Source organism: Oryx dammah, unplaced genomic scaffold (assembly GCF_014754425.2).
Source record: "Oryx dammah isolate SB20612 unplaced genomic scaffold, SCBI_Odam_1.1 HiC_scaffold_29, whole genome shotgun sequence".
Classification (NCBI taxonomy): Eukaryota; Metazoa; Chordata; class Mammalia; order Artiodactyla; family Bovidae; genus Oryx; species Oryx dammah.
The window spans coordinates 81,153,109-81,180,613 of NW_024070213.1; the positions used below are offsets into that span (position 1 = coordinate 81,153,109).

Sequence of the window (27,505 nt, forward strand, 5' to 3'; positions counted from 1 at the left end):
GATCCTACTGTGGTTTATGTTGGAGAGTGAAATCTAACATCCAAAATACTTAAGTTTCGATTTTCAATTTTGGATTTGAGGAGTGGTTAATTTAATGTGAAGCATTCTTTTTTGTTGATTTTCTTAAGCTATTAAGTATGCTCAGTCATGACCTTATGGACTATAACCTGTAAAGCTCCTCTGTCCGTGGAATTTTACAGGCAAGAATACTGGAGTGGGTTGCCGTTCCATACTCCAGGAGGTCTTTCTGATCCAGGGATCGAACATGCTTCTCTTATATCTCCTGCATTGGCAGGCAAATTCTTTACAACTAGTGCCACCTGGGAAGCCCTAATGAAGTCAGATAGACATCACTTTGGTTTCAAAGGTCCATATAGTCAAAGCAATGGTTTTTGAAATAGTCATGTGTGAATGTGAGAACTAACCATAAAGAAGCCGATTGCTCAAGAATTGTTTCTTTTGAATTGTGGTCCTGGAGAAGACTCTTGAGAGTCTCTTAAACAGCAATGAGCTCAAGCCAATCAATCCTAGTGAAATCAGACCTGAATATTGATTAGAAGGGAAGATGCTAATGATCCAATACTATGGCCACCTGATGCAAAGAGCCAGCTCATTGGAAAAGACCCTGATACTAGCACACATTGAGGGCAGGAGGAGAAGGGGGTGACAGAGGATGAGATGGTTAGATGGCATCACCAACTCAATGGATGTGAGTTTGAGCAAACTCCAGGAGAGAGTGAAGGATGGGGAAGCCTGGGGTGCTGGGAAGTGCTGCAGTCCATGAGGTTGCAAAGAGTCGGACACAATTTAGTGACTGAACAACAAAAGAGCAAAGATATTGTTTTCAAAAATATTTGAAATCACAGCTCTCATAACAAGTGTGTATAGAAAATCATTTATAGACTTTGGAAAAGATACTCAGTCCTGGATTCTACTTCAAACAAATAGAATCTGAATGCCCTGGGGTAAGACTCAGCAACCCTGTGACAGGAACACTGCTTAGGTGAATCTAATGCCTGTTGTTGGCTTTTGCCAGGAGGAGAACCCATTTATCTATATAAATCTGTGGAGAAATGAAAGGGATAAATTGAGTAAGAAATGGATGAGAAATATGTGTTTCAGTTACACACTCCTGAGATTTATAACTCTTTATCCACAATTCCAAAATCTCAAAAGTTTTGAAAGCTAAAAAAGAAAAAAATACTTTATAACTTACTTCATGGCAAAATCTACATAGCCTTCATTTTTTGGCAAAACCACATCTGAACTGGCATGAGGCTCTTTGTGCCCTTTATTTACACCAACAGTTCTGAAGACTCATGTGTTTTGTTACAGAAACACAATGCGTTTTATTATGGAAGTGATACCTGATAGACTGTATGTCTACCACATTTCCCTTCTAGAATCTGAAGAATTCAGATTCATGTCAGTGTATGGCAAAACCAATACAGTATTGTAAAGTGAAATAAAGTAAAAATAAAAATTAAAAAAAAAATAAATTCTACAATATATCTGGCCCCAATAAATTTTAGATAAGAGATGATAGACTTGTAAGGGCCTCAGCTGACATTTTGTTCTGTCCTGCAGTGAATCAATTTGAGTATATTCTACTTCCCGGTTCTAATCTCCTTGAGGGCAGGGACTCTGATATGCTTATTTTGTTCAATAATGACATTACGTATTAGATCACTTAATAGTATCTTTTCCTCTAAGCCTGTATTAGTCAGGACTCACCAGAGAAACAAAACTAATACGAGTTGTATATATGCACATAGGAGATATATGTCTGTGTGTATATATATATATGTATATAGTAGATATATATACAGGTGATATATATATACATATACATACACATAGGTGATATATCTCTGCACATAGGATATATATATATATATATATATATACACACATACACACACATAGAAGATATATATACACACACATACACACACACACATAGAAGACATATATATATATATAAGATCATGGCCTCTGGTCCCATCACTTCATGGCAAATAGATGGGGAAACAATGAGTGAGAGACTTTTTTGGGGGGGCTCCAAAATCACTGCAGATGTTGACTGCAGCCATGAAATTAAAAGACGCTTTCTCTTTGGAAGAAAAGCTATGACCAACCTAGACAGCATATTAAAAAGCAGAGACATTACTTTGCCAACAAAGGTCTGTCTAGTCAAAGCTATGCTTTTTCTTGTCATGTGTGGATGTCATAGTTGGACTATAACAAAAGCTGAGCGCTGAAGAACTGAATCTTTTGAACTGTGGTGTTGGAGAAGACTCTTGGGAGTTCCTTGGACTGCAAGGAGATCAAACCAGTCAATTCTAAAGGAAATCAGTCCTGAATATTCATGGGAAGGACTGATGCTGAAGCTGAAGTTCCAATAATTTGGCCACCTGATGTGAAGAACTGCCTGATTGGAAAAGATCCTGATGCTGGGAAAGATTGAAGGCAGGAGGAGAAGGGGACGACAGAGGATGAGATGTTTGGATGCCACTGACTGGATGGACATGAGTTTGAACAAGCTCTAGGAGTTCATGATGGACAAGGAAGCCTGGTGTGCTGCAGTCCATGGGGTTGCAGAGTCAGATATGACTGAGCGACTGAACTGAACTGAACTGATAGGAGATATATATATATAGAGATATATATATATCTAGGATATATACATAAATTATAGGTTTTATATATATATATATGCACATATATATACACACACATATAAGATATATGCATAGGATATAGGATATATATATATATATGCACATAGGATATATATATATATGTGTGTGTATGTGTTAGAATATTTATTATAGAAATTGGTTCCTGAGATTTTGGAGGCCAGAAAATCCTATGCCATCTGTGAGCTGAAGAGCCAGGAAAGCCAGTGGTGTAATTCAATCTGAATCTGAATACCAGGGAGTCAGAGAATCTGAAAGCCAGGGGTTCACTGATATAAGTTGAAAGGCCTGAGAACAGGGGGCTATGGTGTAAGTCCCAGTCCAAGTCCTGAAGGTCCAAGAAAGGAGCACCAATGTCCAAAAACAGAGGAAGATAAATGTCCCAACAGAAGTAAAAAAAAAAGAAAATCACCTTTCTTCCACCTGATGGTCTATTCAAAGTTTCCATGGATTAGATGATGCCCATCAATAGAAGGGTTATCTTCTTTACTCAGTCTATCAATTCAAATACTAATCTCTTTTGGAAGCACACTCACAGACACACTCATAAATAATGTTTCATCAGGTATCTGTATTCCTTAGCCCAGTCAAGTTAGCACATAAAATTAGTCACTGCAAGGCTCACAACAATCTTGTGAGGGACACAGGGCTTATTATTTTCATTATTAGAATGAACAACTTGAAACAAGTCAGTGAACTATCATAACACTTAGTGGAAGCCACAGAGTTAATAATCAGTGAGTATTTAGTAAACGGAACATTGCTTTACATTGAGTTGAAAAAGCAGCTGAGTTGTTTTCCCATATGTAAAGAAGTACATCAGTGTGTGGTTATCAAAACTTTAAAAAGGAAACATTTAATAAATACTTGTAAAATATATAAACATTTTCCAAATCTTGTGATGAAAAATAAATGAGTCAGTGGATACACATTTTATTTCATTTATGATCAGAATCAGCTTTCACATAAAGAGGGATGTATAAGGGTAAGTGAAAGTGAAAGTGAAGTCATGCCCAACTCTTTGCAACCCCATGGATAGTAGCCTGCACCAAGCTCCTCCATCCATGGGATTTTCAAGGCAAGAGTACTGGAGTGGGTTGCCATTTCTTTCTCCAGGGAATATTTCCAACCCAGGGATCGAACCCAGGTCTCTCACATTGTAGACAGACGCTTTACTATCTGAGACACCAGGGAAGGGTATAAGATTGACACTAAATTGTGGCTCTAAAATGTTTCTTCCTAATTTTCAGATTTAATACATTAATCACCCCTCTTGTATACAATTTCCTCAATATTTTCAATTTTAGTGGACTAGACCAGTGAAAGTGTTAGTCACTCAGTCGTGTCCAACTCTATGAGGCCATGGACTATAGCCCACCAGACTCCTCTGTCCATGGAATTCTCAAGGCAAGGAGTGGGTTGCCATTCCCTTCTCCAGGGATCTTCCTGACCCAGGGATCGAACCAGGGTCTCCTGCATGGTAGGCAGATTCTTTACCATCTGAGCCACCAGGGAATGGTTTAAAGGGAACAGGATTTTCATGTGTCAACATCATTCTCTCTCCAGCAGCAGAGTCTCCAATTTCAGAATCAGGGGCCACATATTGCATCCAAGATCCTTTGCACTGAAGGTTGGGCCTGGGTTTCCTGCTCTGACTTTTTGTCTCTCAAGGATATGGTGGATGTTCAGTATTTTCAGTCTTTTCTAAAGGGGATTGTCATTTTTTCCAAATGTAAGTGTCAGGGAAGGGAGAGGATTAAGAATAAAACGGCTTACTTTGACTGTAATACTAAATTGTTCTGTGCATGTCATGAATCTTCTCTGTGTCTGCTTCCCCATTGTTAAATGAAGAGTGCAAACTATTGAATGGCTATGGACACATGTGAACTGATGTTAATAAGAGTGCTCTGCAAATTATTGTATATTTAATGTAGGTGAAGTATTGGTTGAATGCATTGACTAAATAAAATATCTTTCTACAAAAAATTCTAAAAATAGATGGTAAATTGTTTGTTGAAGTAAACCATCATTAATATTAATGAAGTAGACACAGGGCACACTGGCTAACAGCTTGGACTTTAGAATCGGACATACTGACATTTAGTGTGCATCTCAGCTCTGCCAGAGTGGGACACTGGATCCGTTATCAAGCACCTTCTTCTCCCCATTCTGGGAATACAGGAATGCCAAGATCATGGAGAAAATGCATGTTAACTGACTATCAGAAAGCGTATATTAAACTCCCAAAGATATAAGGTGAAAACTTGAGCATTTTCTCTGCTTTATATCAGTTAAGATAGAAATAAGGCATGTGTGGGAAGGGGAGGCATTTCTTCAGTGTATCCAGCTTTGTACTTGTAGACTTGAAAACAAAACAGAGAACCTATGAGTTTATTTGTCTATGCACCTTTGAAAATTATTAAATATCTTTATTCATTCTAGAATTAATTATTTCGAGATCTTAGTCATGCCTCTCTAGGACTAAAGATGAAAACTTAGAATCTTTTAAAATGTCATCTTCTATGTGAGGGTGGTAGAAAGGGTGTGGAAAAATTGAGTCATTACTAGGAATATGGTGAGGGAGCTGAATAAAGCAGGGAAAAGGCTAATAGAGTTTTGCCAAGAGAATGCACTGGTCATAGCAAACACCCTCTTCCAACAACATAAGAGAAGACTGGTTGAGAAGCTCTATACAGTCAGCAAAAACAAGACTGAGAGCTGAGTGTGATTCAGACCATGAACTCCTTACTGCAAAATTCATACTTAAATTGAAGAAAGTAGGGAAAGCCACTAGACCATTCAGATATGACCTAAATCAAATCCCTTACAATTATACAGTGGAAGTGACAAATAGATTTAAGGGACTAGATCTGATGGAAACAGTGCCTGATGAACTATGGATGGAAGTTTGTGACGTTGTACAGGAGACAGGGATCAAGACCATCCCCATGGAAAAGAAATGCAAAAAAGTAAAATGGCTGTCTGAGAAGGCCTTACAAACCGCTGAGAAAAGAAGAAAAGTGAAAGGCAAAGGAGGAAAGGAAAGATATACCCATCTGAATGCAGAGTTCCAAAGAATAGCAAGGAGAGATAAGAAAGCCTTCCTCAGTGATCAGTGCAAAGAAATAGAGGAAAACAATAGAATGGGAAAAACTAGATTTCTCTTCAAGAAAATTAGAGATACCAAGGGAACATTTCATGCAAAGATGGGCTCGATAAAGGACAGAAATGGTATGAACCTGTCAGAAGCAGAAGGTATTAAGAAGAGGTGGTGAGAATACACAGAAGAACTGTACAAAAAAGATCTTCAAGACCCAGATAATCACGATGGTGTGATCACTCACCTAGAGCCAGACATCCTGGAATGTGAAGTCAAGTGGGCCTTAGGAAGCATCACTATGAACAAAACTAGTGGATTTGATGGAATTCCAGCTGAGCTATTTTAAATCCTAAAAGATGATGCTGTGAAATTGCTGCACCCAATATGCCAGCAAATTTGGAAAACTTAGCAGTGGCCACGGGACTGGAAAAAGTCAGTTTTCATTCCAATCCCAAAGAAAGGCAGTGCCAAAGAATCCTCAAACTACCGCACAATTGTACTCATCTCACATGCTGAGAAAATAATGCTCAAAATTCTGCAAGCCAGGCTTCAACAATACATGAACCATGAACTTCCTTCCAGATGTTCAAGCTGGTTTTAGAAAAGGCAGAGGAACCAGAGATCAAATTGCCAACATCTGTAGAATCATTGAAAATGCAAGAGAGTTCCGGAAAAACATCTACTTCTGCTTTATTGACTATGCCAAAGCCTTTGACTGTGTGGATCACCACAAACTGTGGAAAATTCTTCAAGTGATGGGAATACCAGACCACCTGACCTGCCTCTTGAGGAATCTGTATGCAGGTCAGGAAGCAACAGTTAGAACTGGACATAGAACAGACTGGTTCCAAATAGGAAAAGGAGTACATCAAGGCTCTGTATTGTCACTCTGCTTATTTAACTTGTATGCAGAGTACATCATGAGAAATGATGGGCTGGATGAAGCACAAGCTGGAATCAAGATTTCCGGGAGAAATATCAATAACCTCAGATATGCAGATGACACCACCCTTATGGCAGAAAACAAAGAAGAACTAAAGAGCCTCTTGATGAAAGTGAAAAAGGAGATTTAAAATGTTGGCTTAAAGCTCAACATTCAGAAAAACTAAGATCATGGCATCCAGTCCCATCACTTCATGGGAAATAGATGGGGAAACAATGGAAACAGTGTCAGACTTTATTTTGGGGGGCTCCAAAATCACTGTAGGTGGTGACTGCAGACATGAAATTAAAAGACACTTGCTCCTTGGAAGAAAAGTTGTGAGCAACCTGCTGCTGCTAAGTCGCTTCAGTCGTGTCTGATTCTATGCAGCCCCACAGATGGCAGCCCACCAGGCTCCCCCATCCCTGGGATTCTCCAGGCAAAAACACTGGAGTGGGTTGCCATTTACTTCTCCAGTGCATGAAAGTGAAAAGTGAAAGTGAAGTCACTCAGTCGTGTCCAACTCTAGCTACCCCATGGATGGCAGCCTACCAGGCTCCTCTGTCCATGGGATTTTCCAGGCAAAAGTACTGGAGTGGGGTGCCATTGCCTTCTCCATATGAGCAACCTAGACAGCTTATTAAATTTGCACCTCCAACATCTCCTGCATTACAGGTAGATTCTTTACCTCTGAGTCACTGGGAGGACCCAGACTCTACCATGCAGTCAAAACTTACAAAAGACACACACAAAAACAAGTAACAGCAATAAATACAACTAGCAGAAACAGACCCACACAAAGTTTAGTTTTTAAAATTTTCCATGTAGAACATAAAAATATATTTTCAAATAATGCATTCAAATAAATAAAGAAGAAATTGAAAATATAACTAAGGAATGAAAGAGTGGGTAATTTGAAAATTACCCAAACAGAACTTTTAGGAATAAAAATATATAATGATTGAAATGAAAATTTTAGTTGTTGAATTAAAGAGCATATTAAAGATAGATAATTATAATTATTAAAGTATAAAATACATCTGAAATATATTTTCCATAATGATGTACAGAGAAATAGAAAATATTTAAAAGAAAGTAAAAGACATGAAATAAGCTTTTATGTGCCTCTTATCAAAATTCCGGAAAGTGAAATAGGATGGATGAAGTAATATTTGAAGGAAAAAAAGGTTTTAATTTTCCCTAATGTTAAAATTATGAATTTACAGCTTCCAAAATCACAACAAATTCAAAATTTCCATACCTAGACAAGTGAGAGTGAAAACATATATTATCAAAGGAAAAAAAATCCTTAGAAGTAACAAGAGAAGAAAACAAGTTATCTGAAATGACAGATTGATGATTTCTAACCAGCAACAAAGGAGTCCAGGAGAATATCTTCAATGTGCTAAGAGAAAATTAGAACAGCATGCATTTCAAAAATTGTTTTGTAGTGAAAGAACCAAGTAGAAACTTTCTGAAGAAGTAAAGCAAACTTTATCTTTGCAAACTCCTACTAAAGGAACTTCTCAAGGCAACATTATAATTAAGATGCATGAAAAATGATTTTTAAAAAAGGAAACAGATGCTAGAAGGGATATATGAACCAAAAAATGTTTAATATGCTTTTAAATATAAGCAAAAATGACTGTGAAAAAGTACCATAATGACTTATTTGTTAAAAAATAGGCAGGTGATAATAAAAGCCAAGTGAAACTAAGATTCTGAACAAATTAGCATGTAAGTGGGAAGGGGTGATCAGAGTTCAATCCCTGTAAGTTCATTGAATTGTTTGGGAGTAGAGTTGTGATATTGATTAACTAGATTTTACTTTTTTTCTGACTTTATTTTTTAATTTATTTTTAATTGGAGGATAATTGCTTTACAATGTTGTGTTGCTTTCTGCTGTACAACCGTGTGAATCAGCTGTAAGTATACATATATTCCATCCCTCTTGAGCCTCCCTTCCCCAACCCCATCCCACCTTTAAGTCATCACAGAGCACAGAGCATGGAGCTGAATTTCCTATACAGCTGCTCCCCTCTACCTACTTATTTTACACATGATAGTATATATATGTCAATGCAACTCTCAATCCATCCCACTCTTTCCTTCTTCCACTGTGTCCACAAGTACATTTTCTACATATGTGTCTCTATCCCTGCCCTGCAAGTAGGTTTATCAGTGCCATTCTTCTAGATTCCATATACATGCATTAATACACAGTATTTGGTTTTCTTTTTCACTTACTGCTCTCTGTATATCAGGCTCTAGGTTCATCCACTTCAATATAACTGATTCAAATTCATTCCTTTTTGTGACTGAGTATTTTTGCGTACAGGGTAAACTTTCTAGGGTAAATTCTTAGTAAACAGAAATAAATACTATAGCATCCAAATCAATGGAGGAGAAAGAAATGAAATACAAATAAAAACTCAACCAATCTGAAAGATGCTTTCAAATTATGGTGCTAGAAAAGACTCCTGAGCATCTCTTGGAATGCAAGAAGATCACACAAGTCAAGCCTAAAGGAAATCAATCCTGAGTATTCATTGGAAGGACTGATTCTGAAACTAAAATTCCAATACTTTGAGATTTGACTCATTGGAAAAGACCCTGATGGTGGGAAAGATTGAAGGCAGAAGGAGAGGGAGGCCACAGAGGATGACATGGTTACATAATATCACCAACTGAATGGACGTGAATTTCTGCAAACTCCAGGAGATGGTAGAGGATAGAGCCTGGTGTGCCACAGTCCACAGGGTCAGAAAGAGTTGGACATGACTTAATGACTTAATGGACAACAATAACAATCTGAAAAAAGGCAAAAATGAAGGAAAAAAGAAAAGTTGAAGCAATAGAGGATAAAAGATGAAGTGGTAGAAATAAGTTATATTACTAAGGACAATTAGTTTTTAAAGGGCAAGATTCACAGATGAGGTTAAAGCAATTTTAAGCTATGTGCTGTGTATTAGTTTTCCGTTTCCGCACAAGTTATCACAAACTTTGCAGCTTAACCCAAAGTCATATTGCAGATTTCTGAAGGTAGACATCTACATGAGCTATACTGGGTTCTCTGGTTCAGATCTCACAAGTCTGAAATCAAAGTATTGACCATCCTTAGCTCTTACCTGGAAGAGGTGGGGAAGAATCCACTTCCCAGCTCATTGAATTTGTTGGCAGAATTCTTTAGATCCAACAGGCAAGGATCACTGAGAATCATTCTTAGAATTCTACCTTGCTATTGTTCAGTCGCTCAGTCGTGTCCAATTTTTGCGACCCCATGGACAGCAACACACCAGGCTTCCCTATCCATCATCTCTCAGAGCTTGCTCAACTCATGTCCATTGAGTCAGTGATGCCATCGAACCATCTTGTCCTCTGTCATTCTCTTGTCTTCCTGCCTTCAATCTTTCCCAGCATCATGATTTTTTGTAATGAGTCAGTTCTTCACATCAGGTGGCCAAAGTATTGGAGCTTCAGCTGCAGCATCAGTCCTTCCCCATGAATATTCAGGACTGATTTCCTTTAGGATTGACTGGATTGATCTCCTTGCAGTCCAAGGGACTCTCAGTTCAAAAGCTCAATTCATTTCAAAAGCATCAATTCTTTGGTGTCAGCCTTCTTTATGGTCCAACTCTTACATCCATACATGACTACTGGAAAAACCATAGCTTTGACTAGATGGACCTTTGTTGGCAAAGTAATATCTTTGCTTTTTCATATGCTGTCTAGGTTGGTCAAATCTTTTCTTCCATGGAACAAGTGTCTTTTAATTTCATGGCTGCAGTGATTTTGGAGCCCAAGAAAATAAAGTCTGTCTGTGTTTCCCCATCTATTTCCCATGAAGTGATGGGACCAGATGCCATGATCTTCATTTTTGGAATTTTGTGTTTTAAGCCAGCTTTTTCACTCTCCTCTTTTACTTTCATCAAGAGGCTCTTTAGTTCTTCTTCACTTTCTGCCATAAGGATGGTGTCATCTGCATATCTGAGGTTATTGATATTTCTCCCAGAAATCTTGATTCCAGCTTGTGCTTCATCCAGCCTAGCATTTCACATGATGCATTCTGCATATAAATTAAAGTAGGAGGGTGGCAATATACAGCCTTCACATACTCTTTTCCAAATTTGGAACCAGTCTGTTGTTCCATGTCTGGTTCTAACTGTTCCTTCCTGACCTGCATACAGGTTTCTCAGCACGCAGGTGAGGTGGCCTGGTGTTCCTGTCTCTTTAAGAATTCTGTCTTCCACATGCTGTTTTCAAAACTCATGCCTCAAATATAAAGAAGGAGAAATTTTGAAAATAAAAGAATGGAAAATATGTACTAGGGAAACATTATCCAAACTAAAATTGATATAATTGCATCATATCAAGCTAAATGGATGTTTGGAAGGGAATATAAGGCATTTTAGGGTTGAGAAGAGTTACCACATTGTGATGAATAAAATGAATTCACCAGGAACGTGTAACAATTTTAAACTAATAGGTACCCTATAACATACCTTCAAAATTTATAAAGGAGAAATTGACAGAATTTAGTAACTGATACATCTACCATCATAATATCAATACATATATTTTAAAAAGAGATACTGAAAATGAATAAGTACTCAGTATTAAGAACTTATAGTGATTAAAAGCAGAAGAATCAGTTTTAAAAGATAAGGAAGAAATATATGAGCAGAGATTCATATAATAAAGACTAAGGTACTGTAAGAGAAATTAAAGTAACCAAGAAAATCTTGAAAACCTAATAAAATTAAAAAATTTTAATGTGATTAATCAAAATTAAAAGAAAAAAAGCACAAATAAGCCATATGAAAAATGAAAAATAAATTAGCAATAGAGATACAGTGAATATTGAAGTATAACTATATGCTCTATTCTAGATAAATATCAGCAAATTGAATTTAAAAGGCCAGATATAAGAAAAGCACATTATATTATTCTGTTTATAAATGTACAATATAAATAACTAAACAATATTCTATTATATCTATGTTTACAACCAGATGATTTAAAACCACAAAGAAAAACAGGAAAATGGGAATTAAAAAATACAAAGTTTAGAACTGTGGTTACCCTAGGGTAATTTGAATAGGGATGAGTACACAGAGGGCTTAAAAGTCTTTGTTTTTATTCTGTTTTTTCCAAGGTAAGTAGTGGGAACATGCCATACTATTTATTTGTATTCTTAATGCCTTAATATATATAATATGCTCTTTGATATAAATACAATTTTTAATAATTTTAATTAAAACATTTTAAATATGTAGCTGCATGTGATATATTAACAACAGAAAACAGCTTGGTTAAAGGATACTTCCTGAGTTTAATTTTAAAATATGCCCTAAAACCAATATTTTACTTTTATTAGAAATGAAAATACTTAGTTTTACTTGTAGACAATGAATGTTGAAATAATAATCCTATTGCAAAGATACATATTTAGGTCACTGCTTTTGAATTCTGAGCTTGCTGTTATATCACCAAACATTTAGTCCATCTGTCTTCAGGCAACAATGGAGCATGGAAATAATGCTTGCTTAAACTTATAAGGTATGTTACTTTGTGGCTGCCTTACTTGATAATCTCTCAAATTTATGGAAAATATGGACGACCAACGACAACCTATGTCAGATGGTTAATATAAATTCATTTTCTTGGACTTACTATTTATTAACAATAGGAATGTTAAGTCAACTGAGGTCTGGAGATTTGTCACCTATCAGAGTTGACTGAAATATTTTGATAAATTTTGTGCAAGCAATATGGCAGGCTATTTAATGGTGCTGGGTTTGGGAGACTGAGCCAGCTCCATTGGTTCTCTCATTAGAACTAGCTTGTTGTAGACATATCATTCAGAAACTAGGATCCTGAGGTCCTTAACATGACTTTTATTTTCCCTTTGGGGAGATATTTGCTCTTTCTATGATATAAGGACTGTTGATGAATAATGATTCTTATAACTACATTTCTGAAAGCATCTTTTCTTTGTCTTTCTATTGGCCATCCATCATAGGTACAATTACAAAGCTATTGTAACATGGCCTATTTTGTATAATTAATTTCTCTAGTAACAATAATATCTATATTAAAAAAATAAGGAAAGTCTGGAAAATGAAAGCTACTTATTCCTTCAAGTCACAAAACAAAAATAAATTCTTAACCATGTAATATTCAGCTACTATCATTTAATAATTTAGCCACACATAAGGAATAGCATGTCAGAAGATAATGTAAATATTTTTTCTGTTGGCTTCTTGCTTAGAAAAACCAGTAGTAATTTTCATTCTTCCCATTTTTTTCTAAATTATAATTCAGTGTGGTATACAGCAAATTGTACTGGGGCACATCATATTTATTTTGCATCTGTTAACACACTGTTGGGAACTCTGCAGACCTTGCCTGGGAAGGTACTTTTAGATTGTGTCTATTTCTGTATTCAGGTTATTCAGGTATCTTTTTCTAAATGCTTCTATATTCTGAGACATGCCTAATTTCCTTACTTAATAATAAAACAGCCTGTGACTCATTGTAAATCAGTAGGGATCCAGCAATAAGGTGCAATACATCACAAAAGCAGTGCAGCTATCATTGGAGATAATAAGCAGGTGCATTAATATTCATGCTATATGAAATTCTGGTTGTGCTTCTAAAAAGCTGTAGAATACATTCCAGGTTTAATGTTCACCAATAGATGTTTGCCAGTGATTTTCAGATATTTCTTGTAGCAATTCATTCAAAGCATCACTAGGTAATTTAGAAAACTTTCATCCTTGGTTTCCATTTACTTAATTGTATACTCAGCTCATGTACCTCAGTGAGCATGCATAATCCTTCCTGGTTAGACTTTGGCTCTTTCTTTTTCTCAACTGGAAGTGCTGTTGTATAAGGCAGATTGTATGTGTGCATCTGTGTAGGTGGTATGGTGTGTGCGGTGGGGGTCAGATGGCAATGAAAGGGAGAAAACTACATGCATTCTCCTATACAGGACAGTATTTCCCTAGTGTCAAAGAAACACATTTGGACTTTGTTTCCATATGGAATGACCTATGAGGGAGGATAAGAAAATAATACTTTGCTATAAGTGATACAGAGATACCAATAAAACAGGAATACCACATAAAAATACACAGGCTGGGCACTGTGCACGTCCAGAGGCCACCACACACCACCCCCCAGAATTACACAGTGTAGCAACACCACAGATCACATGAAAGTGTACTCCTGTTCACTCTTTAGGGCAGATGATTAACACATGTCCTTATTTAATTTATCTATAAATAAATTTATAATAAACCAAACATATTATGCACATGGATAATGTTTAGTAGCATGCGTCTTAGACTAAATATCCTTCTTGTTTGAAATTGTTTTTGATTTTTTTATTTTTCCAGGCATTGATAAATTTATTTTTCCACCTCTTATGGAATCTTGACTATATATCTTCTGTGTCTTCCTAGCTTCCCAAGCAGTGAAGGGACAGGGTTGGGAAGAAAAGGAATATTCTACTGTCCAGAGAAGAGTGGATGGTGAGGCTTAAAAGTAGTCAGTAGTCAAACATCAAGCAAAAAAAAAAAAAAAAAAGAGTCCGACTCCTTACTCCAATTCTGATGATGGTGGGAGAAACTTGGGGATATATGGCTGCAGTATGAACAAGGACTTCCCATCAATCTTCTTAGAAACATAGAAGTAAAATGAACAATTTCAAGAAACACTGGAGCCTTGCTCCCCATCTTTTCCTCCTGTCCAGTTTAAGTGCTGACATTTCCTGGTTTCTGACCAATGACTTTTTACTCACTGTCATGTTCATGATATTCATAATGATAAGCAGCCTTTCCTCTTGGCCTGGGTATGTGAAGATTCACTCATTTTTATGTTGGCTTTAGCTATTGGTAAATCAGTGTGTCTTGAACCATAATTCTCTGGGCAACTAAAGCCCTCAAAAATAGTTCCTTCAATATTACAAATTGAAGAAACTTTGTAACTTCTCATCCTGTCCCTGAATGAACCACTGTAGAGAATTTCAAAGTACATGCCAAAATGTGGATTTGCTTGGTATTGAATATTTGGCATTAATTGACTACTCTTGCTTAGTAAGTTCTAAATACTGGCTCATAACTCCACCTGAAGAATTTTGTACAATTAATATATACAAATTAATATGTGTGATATACCTCAATCTAAATAAAAGCATCAGTAAAGTCAGGGAAAGAATATTGCAGCTCTAGTGGATAATTATTACATTACTGGTCATCTCAACTTACTTTCTTACTTGGACAAGGAAGTTAAAAAATGAACCAGCAAAAGACAAATCTTGGTCATAATAACAATTATACAAGGACATTTATTCAAGTGTTTAAGCAATAATTGGAGAAATCCATGAAGACCATCATATGCCGTGCCATATGCTGATAGCATATGTGCTGCTCGGTCACTTCGGTCGTGTCCAACTCTTTGTGACCCCGTGGCTGTAGCCCGCCAGGCTCCTCTGTCTATGGGATTCTCTAGGGAAGAATACTGGAGTGGGCTGCCCTGCTCTCTTCTAGGGGATCGTCCCAACCCAGGGATCAAACCTGCCTCTCCTGCCTCTCCCACATTGCAGGAGGATGCTTTACCCAGTGAGCCACTTTGGAAGTCCCTGCTGATAGCATATTTTGCTCTACTTTTCATGACATGGGAAAACTACTGGAAAATGATTAGCATTATTACCTTTAAGAGATGAAAATTATTAATGCTCTTACAGAATGCTTATCATTCTATCAACTAAACACTTTTTCAGATTTCACTTATCTGATAAATATAGGTAGCCACATAACCTAATTAAAATTTTGTTACATATATATATATATAAAGCAAAGCTTTTCTTCAAAATAATCTCTCAGAAATTCTTAACCTGCTTTATGTTCAAATGACTATAAAATTGCCTATTATGTTTAATTATTTTATTTTGAATAAAGTTGTATTTGGGGAAGGCATTAATCTAAAACAATGTTAAATAAAAGTGAACTTTGAATGTTATTTAGGTCATCTGATAGATACTATTAAAAAGGATACAAGTATATCACAGATGTAGTAATTATTTTTGATGGTCTCAAAATTGCCAAAAATACATATTGTTGTAAAGAAACCTCTTAATAATCACTTTAAATAGTAATATAGAATTTTTATTTTAAGATAGGAGATATAGGCAATGAACTCAAAGTGTAGAGTATAAGTATCAAAGATTCTAACTTTATCTTAAAGAGGAGTAAATCAGATGCTTGATCTGTGATGGAGGGTTGCCAAATGTAGTGACAGTCAGCTATGTTTCAAGACAGTGCTAAGTGGAGATATGATGGCTACTGATCTCAGGCTCAGATGACAAAGGACAATTTTCCAAGGTAGGTGGTACTCCCTGAAAGGCCTGGAATAATGGTGATAGCTTACTTTGAACGGTGTCGCTGGATTTGTGGTCTCTGAAGAAGATTTAACAGTGGGACCAAAGACAGGTCTAAGTCAATCAGATCTTTGTGCACCAAAATTTTATCTCAAGTGACAGGACAGAGAAAGCTTCTGACATAGACACCAGAAGGGCGAAGAAAGAGTACCCACCCTCATTAGTTTAAACAGGGCCTTATATACTTCTCAACTGGCTGCTGAGAACAGATAAAAAGAATACCTCAAGGTTTGTAAAAATTCCACCAGATCCTTTCCCAGGACATACATCTGAGATAATTTTGGCACAAGATTAGCCAGGGAGAATGGGTTCTGGGTGAAAGTCTCTGGGTGAGATATACTGTTGCTGTGTAATCAGAGGGACAAGTCTTGAGAAACACTTTCCCAGGCAAGATTTGTTACAATTAAAATCATTAGCATAGAGCCTAAGAAAGGCATTTCTATGAGTAAAACATTGTGTTGTATAGTCATTAGTTTTGGACCTGAAGCAAGGCCAGTTCTTGGGCAAGATATATTGTGCACAAGGCTTAAGGAAAGCATAAGTGAGAATGTTCACTTCCTCCTTAAAGGCCTTGGACCACCTGCCTAAGCTTTAACTGTCTCCATGGGGATAGGTGTTTTGATTGGGAGAGGGCTCTGCCACCCATCAACGTGAGCCTCTTGCAGAATGCTAGTCTAGGAGCAACTCACATCATTCAGATGGCAATCCATTCCAAATGAGCCAGTATGAGAATTTTGTTATTAAGAATAAAAAGGAAAAAAATAACAAGAAAGTCCAATAATAGTTGAATCCTCCACCAGAAAAATGATACCACAAACCAGAGGAAAATTTTGATAAAAACATCTCAGTGAACTAATAAAATTAGAAGAATCATTTTCTTTATAAAATAAGATTTCAAAGCAAGACTTTAGAGGAAAAAAGAGTTTAGAGAGGATGCTGTAAGACAGTAGAAGAAATGAGAGACAAAAGGCTCAAGGAAAGATGCAGAAGAGAAAAAGTAGAGGAATAAAAGTCATATTGGAATCTCCAGAAACATTTATCAACACACCCAAAATCAAAGTACAGGATATGACTGAGGGAATAAAATTAAAAAGAGGTGTAGACATTGAAGACAGAAAAAGTAAAAGTATGCCTCAAAGACTTAATAGACTAAAGAAAGACTTGAATCTTTAGACTTAAAAGGCAAGTTGTGTCTAGAAAAGAGACAGACAACAAAAAACTTAGAAAAATTATTACACTTAAAAAAAAGATACTGTAGGCTTCCAAGCAATAAAAACAAATCCAATTCACTTGTAAAAAAAAAAAAGTGGGGGGGGGGAAATTCAGGCTCCAGTTTTCTGATATTTCTCCTTGGCACCACTCAATAGTGTTATGGTTGCAAAGAGTCAGACATGACTGAGCGACTGAACTGAGGGCTGGCCGATTCACATTGTTATATGGCAGAAATCAACACAATATCATAAACAGTTTTCCTCCAATGAAAAATGAATACAAATTAGTACTTCCATTGTGGCAGTAGATAAGAATCCACCTGTCAGTGCAGGGGCCATGGGTTTGATTGCAGTTCCAGGAAGATTCTGTATGCCGCAGAACAACTAAACACATTCACCGCAGCTACTCAGCCTGTGTTGTAGAGCCCACGAGCCACAACTACTGAGCCCATGTGCCCCAGCTACTGAAGCCTGCAGGCCCTGGAACCTGTGCTCCGCAACAAGAGAAGCCACTGCAATGAGAAGCCCAAGCACCTCAATGAAGAGTAAGCCCTCTCATTAGAGAACACCTGCGCAGAGCAATGAAGACTCAGCACAGCCTAATAAAATAAAATTTAACACATATGAATATTAAAAATAAGGAAACAATGCCCTCAGTTCTAAGGAAAACAATTGTGATTCAGTAACTTCATATTCCGCCTAATTACTGTGTGTGTTAGTAGCTCAGACATGTGCAACTCTTTGTGATCCCACGGACTGTAGCCTCCTAGACTTTGTTTAAGATCATGGCGTGTGGTTCTGACACTTCATGGCAAATAGATGGGGAAACAATGGAAACAGTAATAGACTTTATTTCCTTGGGCTCCAGAATCACTGTGGATGGTGACTGCAGCCATGAAATTAAAAGATGCTCCTTGGAAGAAAAGATTTGACCAACCTAGATGGTGTATTAAAAAGCAGAGGCATTACTTTGCTGACAATTGTCTTTTGTCAAAGCTATGGGTTTTCCAGTTGTCATGTATGGATGTGAGAGTTGGACCATAAAGAAAGGTGAGTGCCAAAGAGTTGATGCTTTTGAACTGTGGTGTTGGGAAGACTCTTCAGAGTCCCTTGGACTGCAAGGAGATCCAACCAGTCCCTCCTAAAGGAGATCAGTCCTGAATATTCATTGGAAGGACTGATACTGAAGCTGAAACTCCAATACTTTGGCCACCTGATACAAAGAACTCAGTCGTTGGAAAAGACCCTGTTGCTGGAAAAGATTGAAGGCAGGAGAATAAGGGGATGACAGAGGATGAGATGGTTGGATGACACCACTAACTTGATGTACATGAGTTTGAACAAGTTCCAGGGGTTGGTGATGGACAGAAAAGCCTGGCGTGCTGCAGTCAGTGGGGTCGCAGTGTTGGACACGACTGAGCAACTGAACTGAATTGGAGTGTAAAGAAAGAATTTGTGTGTAGGCTGCATTGTTATCATGAACCTCCCCAAAGAATGTATCGTAGAAAAAAGTTCAGGCATTGGATGTAGTGGAAAAACTCTAGCTATAGTGCTAGAAAAGATCACTGAGGCAATTTGTTTGCAGGACTAAGGTCCAAAAACTACATGGTTTCTGATTAGAGACCAGAGTGTAGATGTATTCCCAAACCATAACAACATAGAAATGATATATGATGTAAGAAAGTATAATATTCTGATGTTCTCATCTGTTTTAGATGAGGGGGAAAGATATCATTTAAGGATGATTAAAAAAATAGGGATTTAAGATATTTTGCAAATCAAAAAGTTAGTAGGAAAAATAAGATAATAAGTACAATAAGGTGATGGAGGGGGAGAAGGCAGAGGGAGAATAATCAACAAAAATATTTTATCAATGCTGTACTAAGGAGTAAATAACATTGAAAGAAATAATAAAATATATCTATTAAATGAAGTTTATTTTTTTATTTTTTTACTTTATAATATTGTATTGGTTTGCCATACATCATCATGAATCCACCATGGGTATACATGTGTTCCCCATCCTGAACCCCCCTCTCACCTCCCTCCCCATACCATCCACCTCTGGGTCATCCCAGTGCACCAGCCCCAAGCATCCTGTATCATGCGTCAAACCTGGACTGGCGATTTGTTTCATATATGATATTATACATGTTTCAATGCCATTCTCCCAAATCATCCCACCCTCTTCCTCTCCCACAGAGTCCAAAAGACTGTTCTATACATCTGTGTCTCTTTTGCTGTCTCGCATACAGCGTTATCATTACCATAAGATAATAATGAGAAAAAATAGAAACCTTTTATATTTCAGTAGTGTGTGTGTGTGTTTGCTCAGTAACTCGGTCGTGTCCAGTGCTTTGCAACCCCAATGGCTATAGCCCACCAAACTCCTCTGTCCTTGGAATTTTCCAGACAGGAATACTGGCGTGAGTAACCATTGCCTACTCCAGGGGATTTTCTCAACCTAGGGATCGAACCTGAATCTCTTGCATCACCTTCATTGGCAGGTAATTCTCTACCACTGTGCCACCTGGGAGACCATATTTCAGTAGAAGGCTCATAAGATATAGGAGAGAAAAATAAAGGAAGAAATTATTTAAATAGCTTTGCATGTTCTGTTGTATAATATTCAAGGTGTATGGTTAAATAGAGCAAAGTTTCAAATGAGAATGCAAAATTGTATGTGTAAGTTTGCTCATTGATACTGTTAACATATATGCTTAATAGAATAGCACTACATCCCTTAAATAATACTTCGCTGCATAATAGCTATATCAAGAGGGGCACTATGTAACTATAGTTATTGTTATTATGTTTTGATATTGTATCCTTAATAAATCAATATTTTCAGTAATATCACATGCTAAACATAAAACTGTATGTAGTACCTACATTTGGAGAAGGAAATGGCAACCCACTCCAGTATTCTTGCCTGGAAAACCCCATGGACAAGAGGAGTCTGGTGGGCTACAGTCCATAGTATTGCAAGAGTCAGACATGACTTGACTAAACCACCACCACCACATACATTTGAGTACCTGCATGTATAATTGGGCTAAGAAAATGAGACTGGGAAAGGTGGGGAATGTTAAAATGCAAATGAATGCTCAGTTACATTACATAAATCTTCTAGGAAACCATCTTAGATTGTTGCAGCCTTTGGTTGCTGACCTCCATTGCCTTACTTTTTAACAGTAATTCTAAACTATAACATTTTTAACATTATAGGATATTTTCATCATTTTCTAACACTTCAGTATATGATAGTCTTGTCTTTATGGAAGTGATGATTTGATTGTCAATCCCTTTGATTCCAAATCCAGTTATTCAACATAGTCACAGGAAGCAGAATGATTGGGTAGAAGTTCCAGATATCAACCACAAAACATCAATTATTACTGTTATAACACCTGTTAACATGTATTATGTGCCCTTAGATGAAGAACAGTGGCTCAGATGGTAAAGAATCTAATCTGCCTACAATGTAGGAGATCTGAGTTCAACGCCTGGGTCAGAAAGATCCCCTGGAGAAGGAAATGGCAACCCACCTGGTGAGCTATAGTGTATGGGGTCGCAAAGAGTTGGACATGATTGAGCGACTAACACTTAACACTGACTTTTAAAACTCAATATTCATCTACCTCTCTACAAAAGTAGAAATACAATACAGAAATTCATGAAACCAGAAGTTTTTTCTTTGAAAAGATCAATAAATATAATGAACTTTTAGCCTACACAGACTAAGATAAGAGAGAAAATTCAAATTACTAAAATCTAAATGAAAGTGGGGACATTACTATTGATTCAGGAAATAAAAAGGATTATAAGAGATTATTATGAACAATACACCAAAAAGTGGGGTAAATCTAGATGCAATGGAGAAATTCCTAGAAACACAAAACCTACCAAAACTACAGTATAAAGAAATAGATCTATAACTAGTAAGAAAATTGAATCAGTAATCAAAAATATCCTAACAAAAAGCCCCTGGACATAATGATTCCACTGGTGAAATCTACCAAACATTTAAAGAACTTAAAAAAAAAAAAAACTCGATATTCATGTTTCTGGTCAAATTGCACAATGAAAGTAAAAGTGAAAGTGTTAGTCGCTCAGTAATGTCTGACTCTTTGCAACCCTGCACTGTAGCCTGCCAGGCTCCTCTGTCCATGGAATCCTAAGGCAAGCATACTGGAGTGGGTTGTCATTTATCAAACCTTACAATAAGCTTGTATTCTACTGAGTAAAACTACCTTCAAGGCATAATGCAATAAGGAACATAATGAAGTTCTAAATTTTATGCAAAGACCTAGTAAAGAGGAAAGGATAAGGGAACAATTGTGAAACTCAAAGAGTTAAACAAATATCTCTCAGCTGAGAAAGTCCCACAATTTCAAATTCTAATAATCTTCCTTAGAGAGAAGCATCGGCAAGTTTTGCATTGTATTTATATTACACAGCAACCTTTTTTTGCATTGTCTTCAGCAACCCCTTTCCTGCAACTTTTCCCACAAACACTGTCCTTGACCAACATAAGAAATGCATTTGATTTCTCTAATGCAGAAGGTAATTGGATTTTTTTTTATTGAATGCATCCCTTTAATGACTGTCTCTGCTCCTGCCAATTTAGCTGCAAGTGACCTGACATTGATCTGATGATATGACTTTAAAAAGAGTTGGAGCTGGGGGTGAAAAAGACCAGCTGTCTAGCATCAGAAAAATGTTCTTTGCCTCATCTTGCCATTTTCCTGAAAAAAGCCTTTATCCTTGAATGTCATTTTTACAAAACATGCTGCTGTAATAATTGGTATATAGCAGCGGATTGCCTCCTTCTAGAAAATATAATAAGTATTTCCCAGAAAGTGCCCTGGAGAAAACATTGAAAATTGAATAAAATCCACCCAGTAATCATTCTGTACCTTGAAAATATTTATTACCATGCAGCCACTTTCTGAAACAGGATAAATATTGCTGAACAGAATTAATTAAATCTGTTACAAAACTGGTGAAACATGAAATATTTATTTAAGTATTTATTTACTTAACCTTGAGGTTTTGTAAAAAATAAAATTTGACAAGAGAATTGTTATTCAAGACGGTTATGAAGGAATAGTGGATGAAGTCATTATATTCGGAAGAATAGCAATTCTTTCCTCAAGGGGAGTTATGATATAAAACTTTTTATGCCCAAGAATATATGGAATTTAAATGTCTCTGCTTTTGTCTTTACTCGTTTTCTTGTAAGCATGTAACTCACTTGATTCATGGTTCGCTTTTATTCTATCATCTTCCCTTTGCTCATTCTGTTAAATATCATGAATCTTTTTTTGATTGAGGATACATACAATCTATAGGCAGTCTGAGTGAGAAAATAAAATCTTGTAATTGTAAAGTGTCATGAAGAAAATAAATAATAAAGTCATTAATAAATAAGTTTCCTTTAAAAGTAGATGAAACCAATGTTTTTCCTTTTGATTTCATAATATTACTTGCATTCACAATTACCAAAGTCATTAACAATTTAAAGAAATAAACTGAAAGTTTATATTAAGACTACTTATACTTGAATCTTCAGATTCAGTAGTAAAACCATATCACACACAAAGTTGGTGTAAGCCCTGAGTTAAGACAAAGGTATAATAAATTCACAGTGTTACTCAGTGATGGTCCATGAACTTGCTTTGGTTCTCATCAACCAAGAGAAGCTTGGGAGTTCTATCCAAGAAGTGATGTTGAAAAGAGAGTATAAAGAAGAAATGAGTGAATATTTCCTGGAGACTGGGCTCCTCACCCTCTGTTCTGATTTCATCTTAATCACTAGCATGCCAGTGAGTGTTTTTAGAGACCATTTCTTAGATGTTGAATAGCACATCAAAAGGGCTTGCCTGAGAACTGGTGTGCCTTCCACGGAAATTCCAGTAATATTCAAGGGGTCACTGATCCAGAAGACATCCCCCCTCTACCCAGTCAAAATCTTTCATCATAAATGATTAAATCTCACTCATTCCATCCCAGTCAGATCATTGTTGGAAGTCACACTTAAATGTAATGTTAACACTTTAAAAGAGCATGAAGAAGTATATTTTAATGGATGATGAAAATGTTTCCTTACTCAATTCAGTATATCTCATCCTATATAGTTTCTTAATTCTGAATTTGTTTTGTTTGAATTTGAACTCTTATCAATTAAATATATAATTAATGAAATATTATTCTCTTAAAAGGAAGGTATATTTTGTGAAAAAAGGAACATGTGTGTGTACATACACAAATACGTTTTCTTTTATTAGAAAAAAGTATATTCCCCATCTCTATCAGCTTTTAAAAAATACTTTTGTAATAGGTTATTTACTTATAATTATTTTTAATATGGCTGAAAACTATTAATATGAGATGTAGCCAGTGAGCAGTTTACTTTGTTAATGCATTTTTGTGCTTTTTAAAATTGAGTATAGTTGATTTACAGTATTATATTAGTTTCAAGTGTACAACATAATTCAGTATTTTATAATTATACTCTATTTAAAGTTATTATTAAATATTGACTATATTCCCCGTGTTGTACAATATATCATTTTAGCTTATTTATTTTATATATAGGAATTTGTACCTGTTAACCTCTTACCCCTATCTTGCTGTTAATGCATTTGTAAAAACAAGCATGCATTTGTATCAATTCATTTCCTTGTATCTTCTTTGAGCAAATATTTTGAAGTCCTTTACGTAAAAGATTCTTAGACATTAAAAGGGAAACAAAGACAAATCTTCACCTTCAAGAATTTTAAAATGTAGAGAAGAGAGGGGAAATAATACATAAATGAGTAAGATAGAAGGTGGAAAGAGATATGTGACATAAGAAGGATGACTACAGGACCACAGTTGGAAGGAACCGGGAAAAACATCACTGTGGTGATGTGACTTTACCCAAGATGTCAGGATCTGTGGATGTGAGAAAAAGAGGTAGAACATTTTTGAGAAAACGCTGGATAATTATAATAAATGTGCCATAAAAGGGTTCAAGTCATGGGACTTCTCTGGTGGTCCATTTTTTAAAAATCCACCTGCCAAAGCAGGACATGTGGGTTTGGTCCTTGATCTGGGAACTAAGATCCTACATGCCTCGGGGCAACTAGCCCATGTGCCACAACTAGAGAAGAGCCTACATGCCACAACGAAAGATCACACGTGCTGCTACTAACACCTGATGCAGCGAAATAAATAAATAAATATATTTGTTAAAGGGTTCGTACCATTGAAAGGGAAAAGGGAGAAAAAAGAAGTCACTATTTTGACTAGTAGTATAGGTAAAAATCTCAACACATCAGGAAATATTTGAATTTTGGAGTTTCTGATTTAGAAACATTTTAAAAGAATATGGCATTTAATTTAAATATTATGTTTTTGTTTCTATGGAGAAGTTAACAGTATCTTAAGATGCTTCCTTATATAAGATCATCTTGATGGATGTTTTTATTTATTTATTTTATTTATTTTTTACTTTACAATATTGTATTGGTTTTGCCATACATCAACATGAATCTGCCATGGGTATACACGTGTTCCCAATCCTGAACCCCCCTCCCACCTCCCTCCCCATACCATCCCTCTGGGTCATCCCAGTGCACCAGCCCCGAGCATCCTGTATCCTGCATCGAACCTAGACTGGCGATTCGTTTCTTATATGATATTATACACATTTCAATGCCATTCTCCCAAATCATCCCACCTTCTCCCCCTCCCGAATTTAGAAAGATGGTAACGATAACCCTGTATGCAAGACAGCAAAAGAGACACAGATGTATAGAACAGTCTTTTGGACTCTTGATGGATGTTTTTAAAAGAATATCACTATTTGATATGTTGAATGACCTTAAATATGCTCATTCATTATGTAAAGTCAAATGAACTGTGAAAACTTTTAACTGAAGGAAATATATCCTTGTAATTTTTATCTCTGCATGTGTTCTAATGTTAAAATACATATTTTGTTCTTAGCAAAATGTGGATTTTATATATATATATATATATATATTTAAAGCTGAATGGAAGATTTATGAAAGTGCCTAATAAGTTTCTTTCATTGTTGCAGGTCACTGATATGATGCTTCAGGACAAACCCTATCCTGATTGGGGAAAATCTGCAAGAGCTTTCTGGAAGAAAGGAAATGTTAGGATCATTTTATTCTGGTAAGAGACTGTTTCATTTGTTGACTGTGTCTTGCCTCATTCACAAAGGACTTGAGTTGCATCTAGTTTTCTTTAAATATATAGAATTCTATTTAGAGAGGCATTTCTAGTAGACACTATGCTCCATCATTAAAATGATGAAAACCATTATCCTAACTAATCACTTTTTGTCTACACATTGTTGCATATACCCATTTACAAGAGATACATTTACTAATACAGTAAAGCAAATGAGATTTTATCAGAGGTAAGTAGGTTTTTGACTCAGTAAAAATAAGCTAGAATTTTCAATGAAATCTGATATGAAATTCAGTCCAGCATATTTGACAGGATATAATTTTGCTTTGACGAAATCATACAGGGAGGGAAATTCGCTACAGACCACATCTGGCTCATTGGCACTTCTTTATGTAATTTCCTTTAGTTGTCCAGCCCAATTATTGCAATGAGAAAACAATCCATGTATTATAGAACTTTGTTTTTTGGCGGAGTCAATGTTATTTATATATATTTGAACAAGCTTAGATAGAAGTGGTAGGAATACAGAAACAGCAAAAGGGCATTTCACCAGGCTGTGTGACACTGCACAAGCACAGGGATTCAACCTGATGTGTGAAAAGTTATCTACTCTGACACTCAGAAGCTTTGTAATTGATGATAATTTTAACTTCATAAATTGCATAAAGTACATATTGTTTACCTGCATTTCAAAAGGAAAAAATCTCTTTATTCTTGGATTTAATTCAGAGATTTTATTTTATTTTTTCATGTACAGACTCCAAAAATCATGGTCACTAAGTACTTGGAAGAAAGTATACACTCTAAGCTATCTTTATGCTTTAGCAATATTACTAAATATTTCTTTAGATATATAGTATTTTGAATTCAATTATTAAGACTCTTGAGGGTCCCTTGGACTGCAAGGAGATCCAACCAGTCCATTCTGAAGGAGATCAGCCCTGGGCTTTCTTTGGAAGGACTGATGCTAAAGCTGAAACTCCAGTACTTTGGCCACCTCATGTGAAGAGTTGACTCATTGGAAAAGACTCTGATGCTGGGAGGGATTGGGGGCAGGAGGAGAAAGGGACGACAGAGGATGAGATGGCTGGATGGCATCACCAGTTCGATGGAAGTGAGTCTGAGTGATCTCCAGGAGTTGGTGATGGACAGGGAGGCCTGGGGTGCTGCGATTCATGGGGTCGCAAAGAGTCGGACATGACTGAGTGACTGAACTGAACTGAACTGAATTAGCAAGTAAACAAAAATAGATTTTTTACTACTATAAAAATGAATATGATTTTGTAGATGTTTATTCACAACTTGTCTCTGAGTCAAGTGTGGCCTACTTTTATGATGCATTTAACTTTATATCTTTTCCTACTTGTAAGCTCCCCATGTAGCTTGACCAGATAATATATACTATAATAATTATAGCATGTATTTACTGAAGGTATGTTTTGCTCCAGTCTCTGTGCTGAGTATTTACTCATTTCATCCTGATAACCCTGTAAGTAAGTGTTACTACTATAAGTATAGGTCTCTGACTTTAAGGCTCCAATTCTTAATCTTTACACTAGACTATCTCTAGAAAAACCAAGGATACATTGGTGTACAAATTCCAAATGACTATCCTTAATCATTATTTAGGTATTGGTGCTAAATAAGAGTGTGAAATTCTGGAAGATCATTCTACCCTATAGAATTCTGTGCAAGGGTTTTAAGAATCATGATTTAAAAGAAGATAAACTCTAATATTGAAAGTGTTTATGGGCTATGTCTCTTTTAAAATATCCATTTACTGTGGAGGATTTCCCTGGCAGTCCAGTGGTTAAGACTTGGTGCTCCCATTGTAGGGCATATGGGTTCAATCCCTGGTCAAGGAACTGAGATCCCACATGCCCCTTGGAGTGGCCAAAAATAAATAACTAAGATAGTCATTTTTTA

The 27,505-nt window shown here is 36.3% G+C and overlaps 1 protein-coding gene across 1 annotated transcript in view; it reads left to right on the plus strand.

Moving 5' to 3' along the window:
- Positions 1-27,505, plus strand: part of TMEM117 (transmembrane protein 117) — a 585,912-nt gene that overhangs the window by 353,128 nt on the left and 205,279 nt on the right. The window contains exon 5 of the mRNA XM_040233808.1: positions 25,464-25,561. Within this exon, the coding sequence (XP_040089742.1) occupies positions 25,464-25,561 (98 nt within the window). The remainder of the gene's footprint in view (positions 1-25,463; positions 25,562-27,505) is intronic.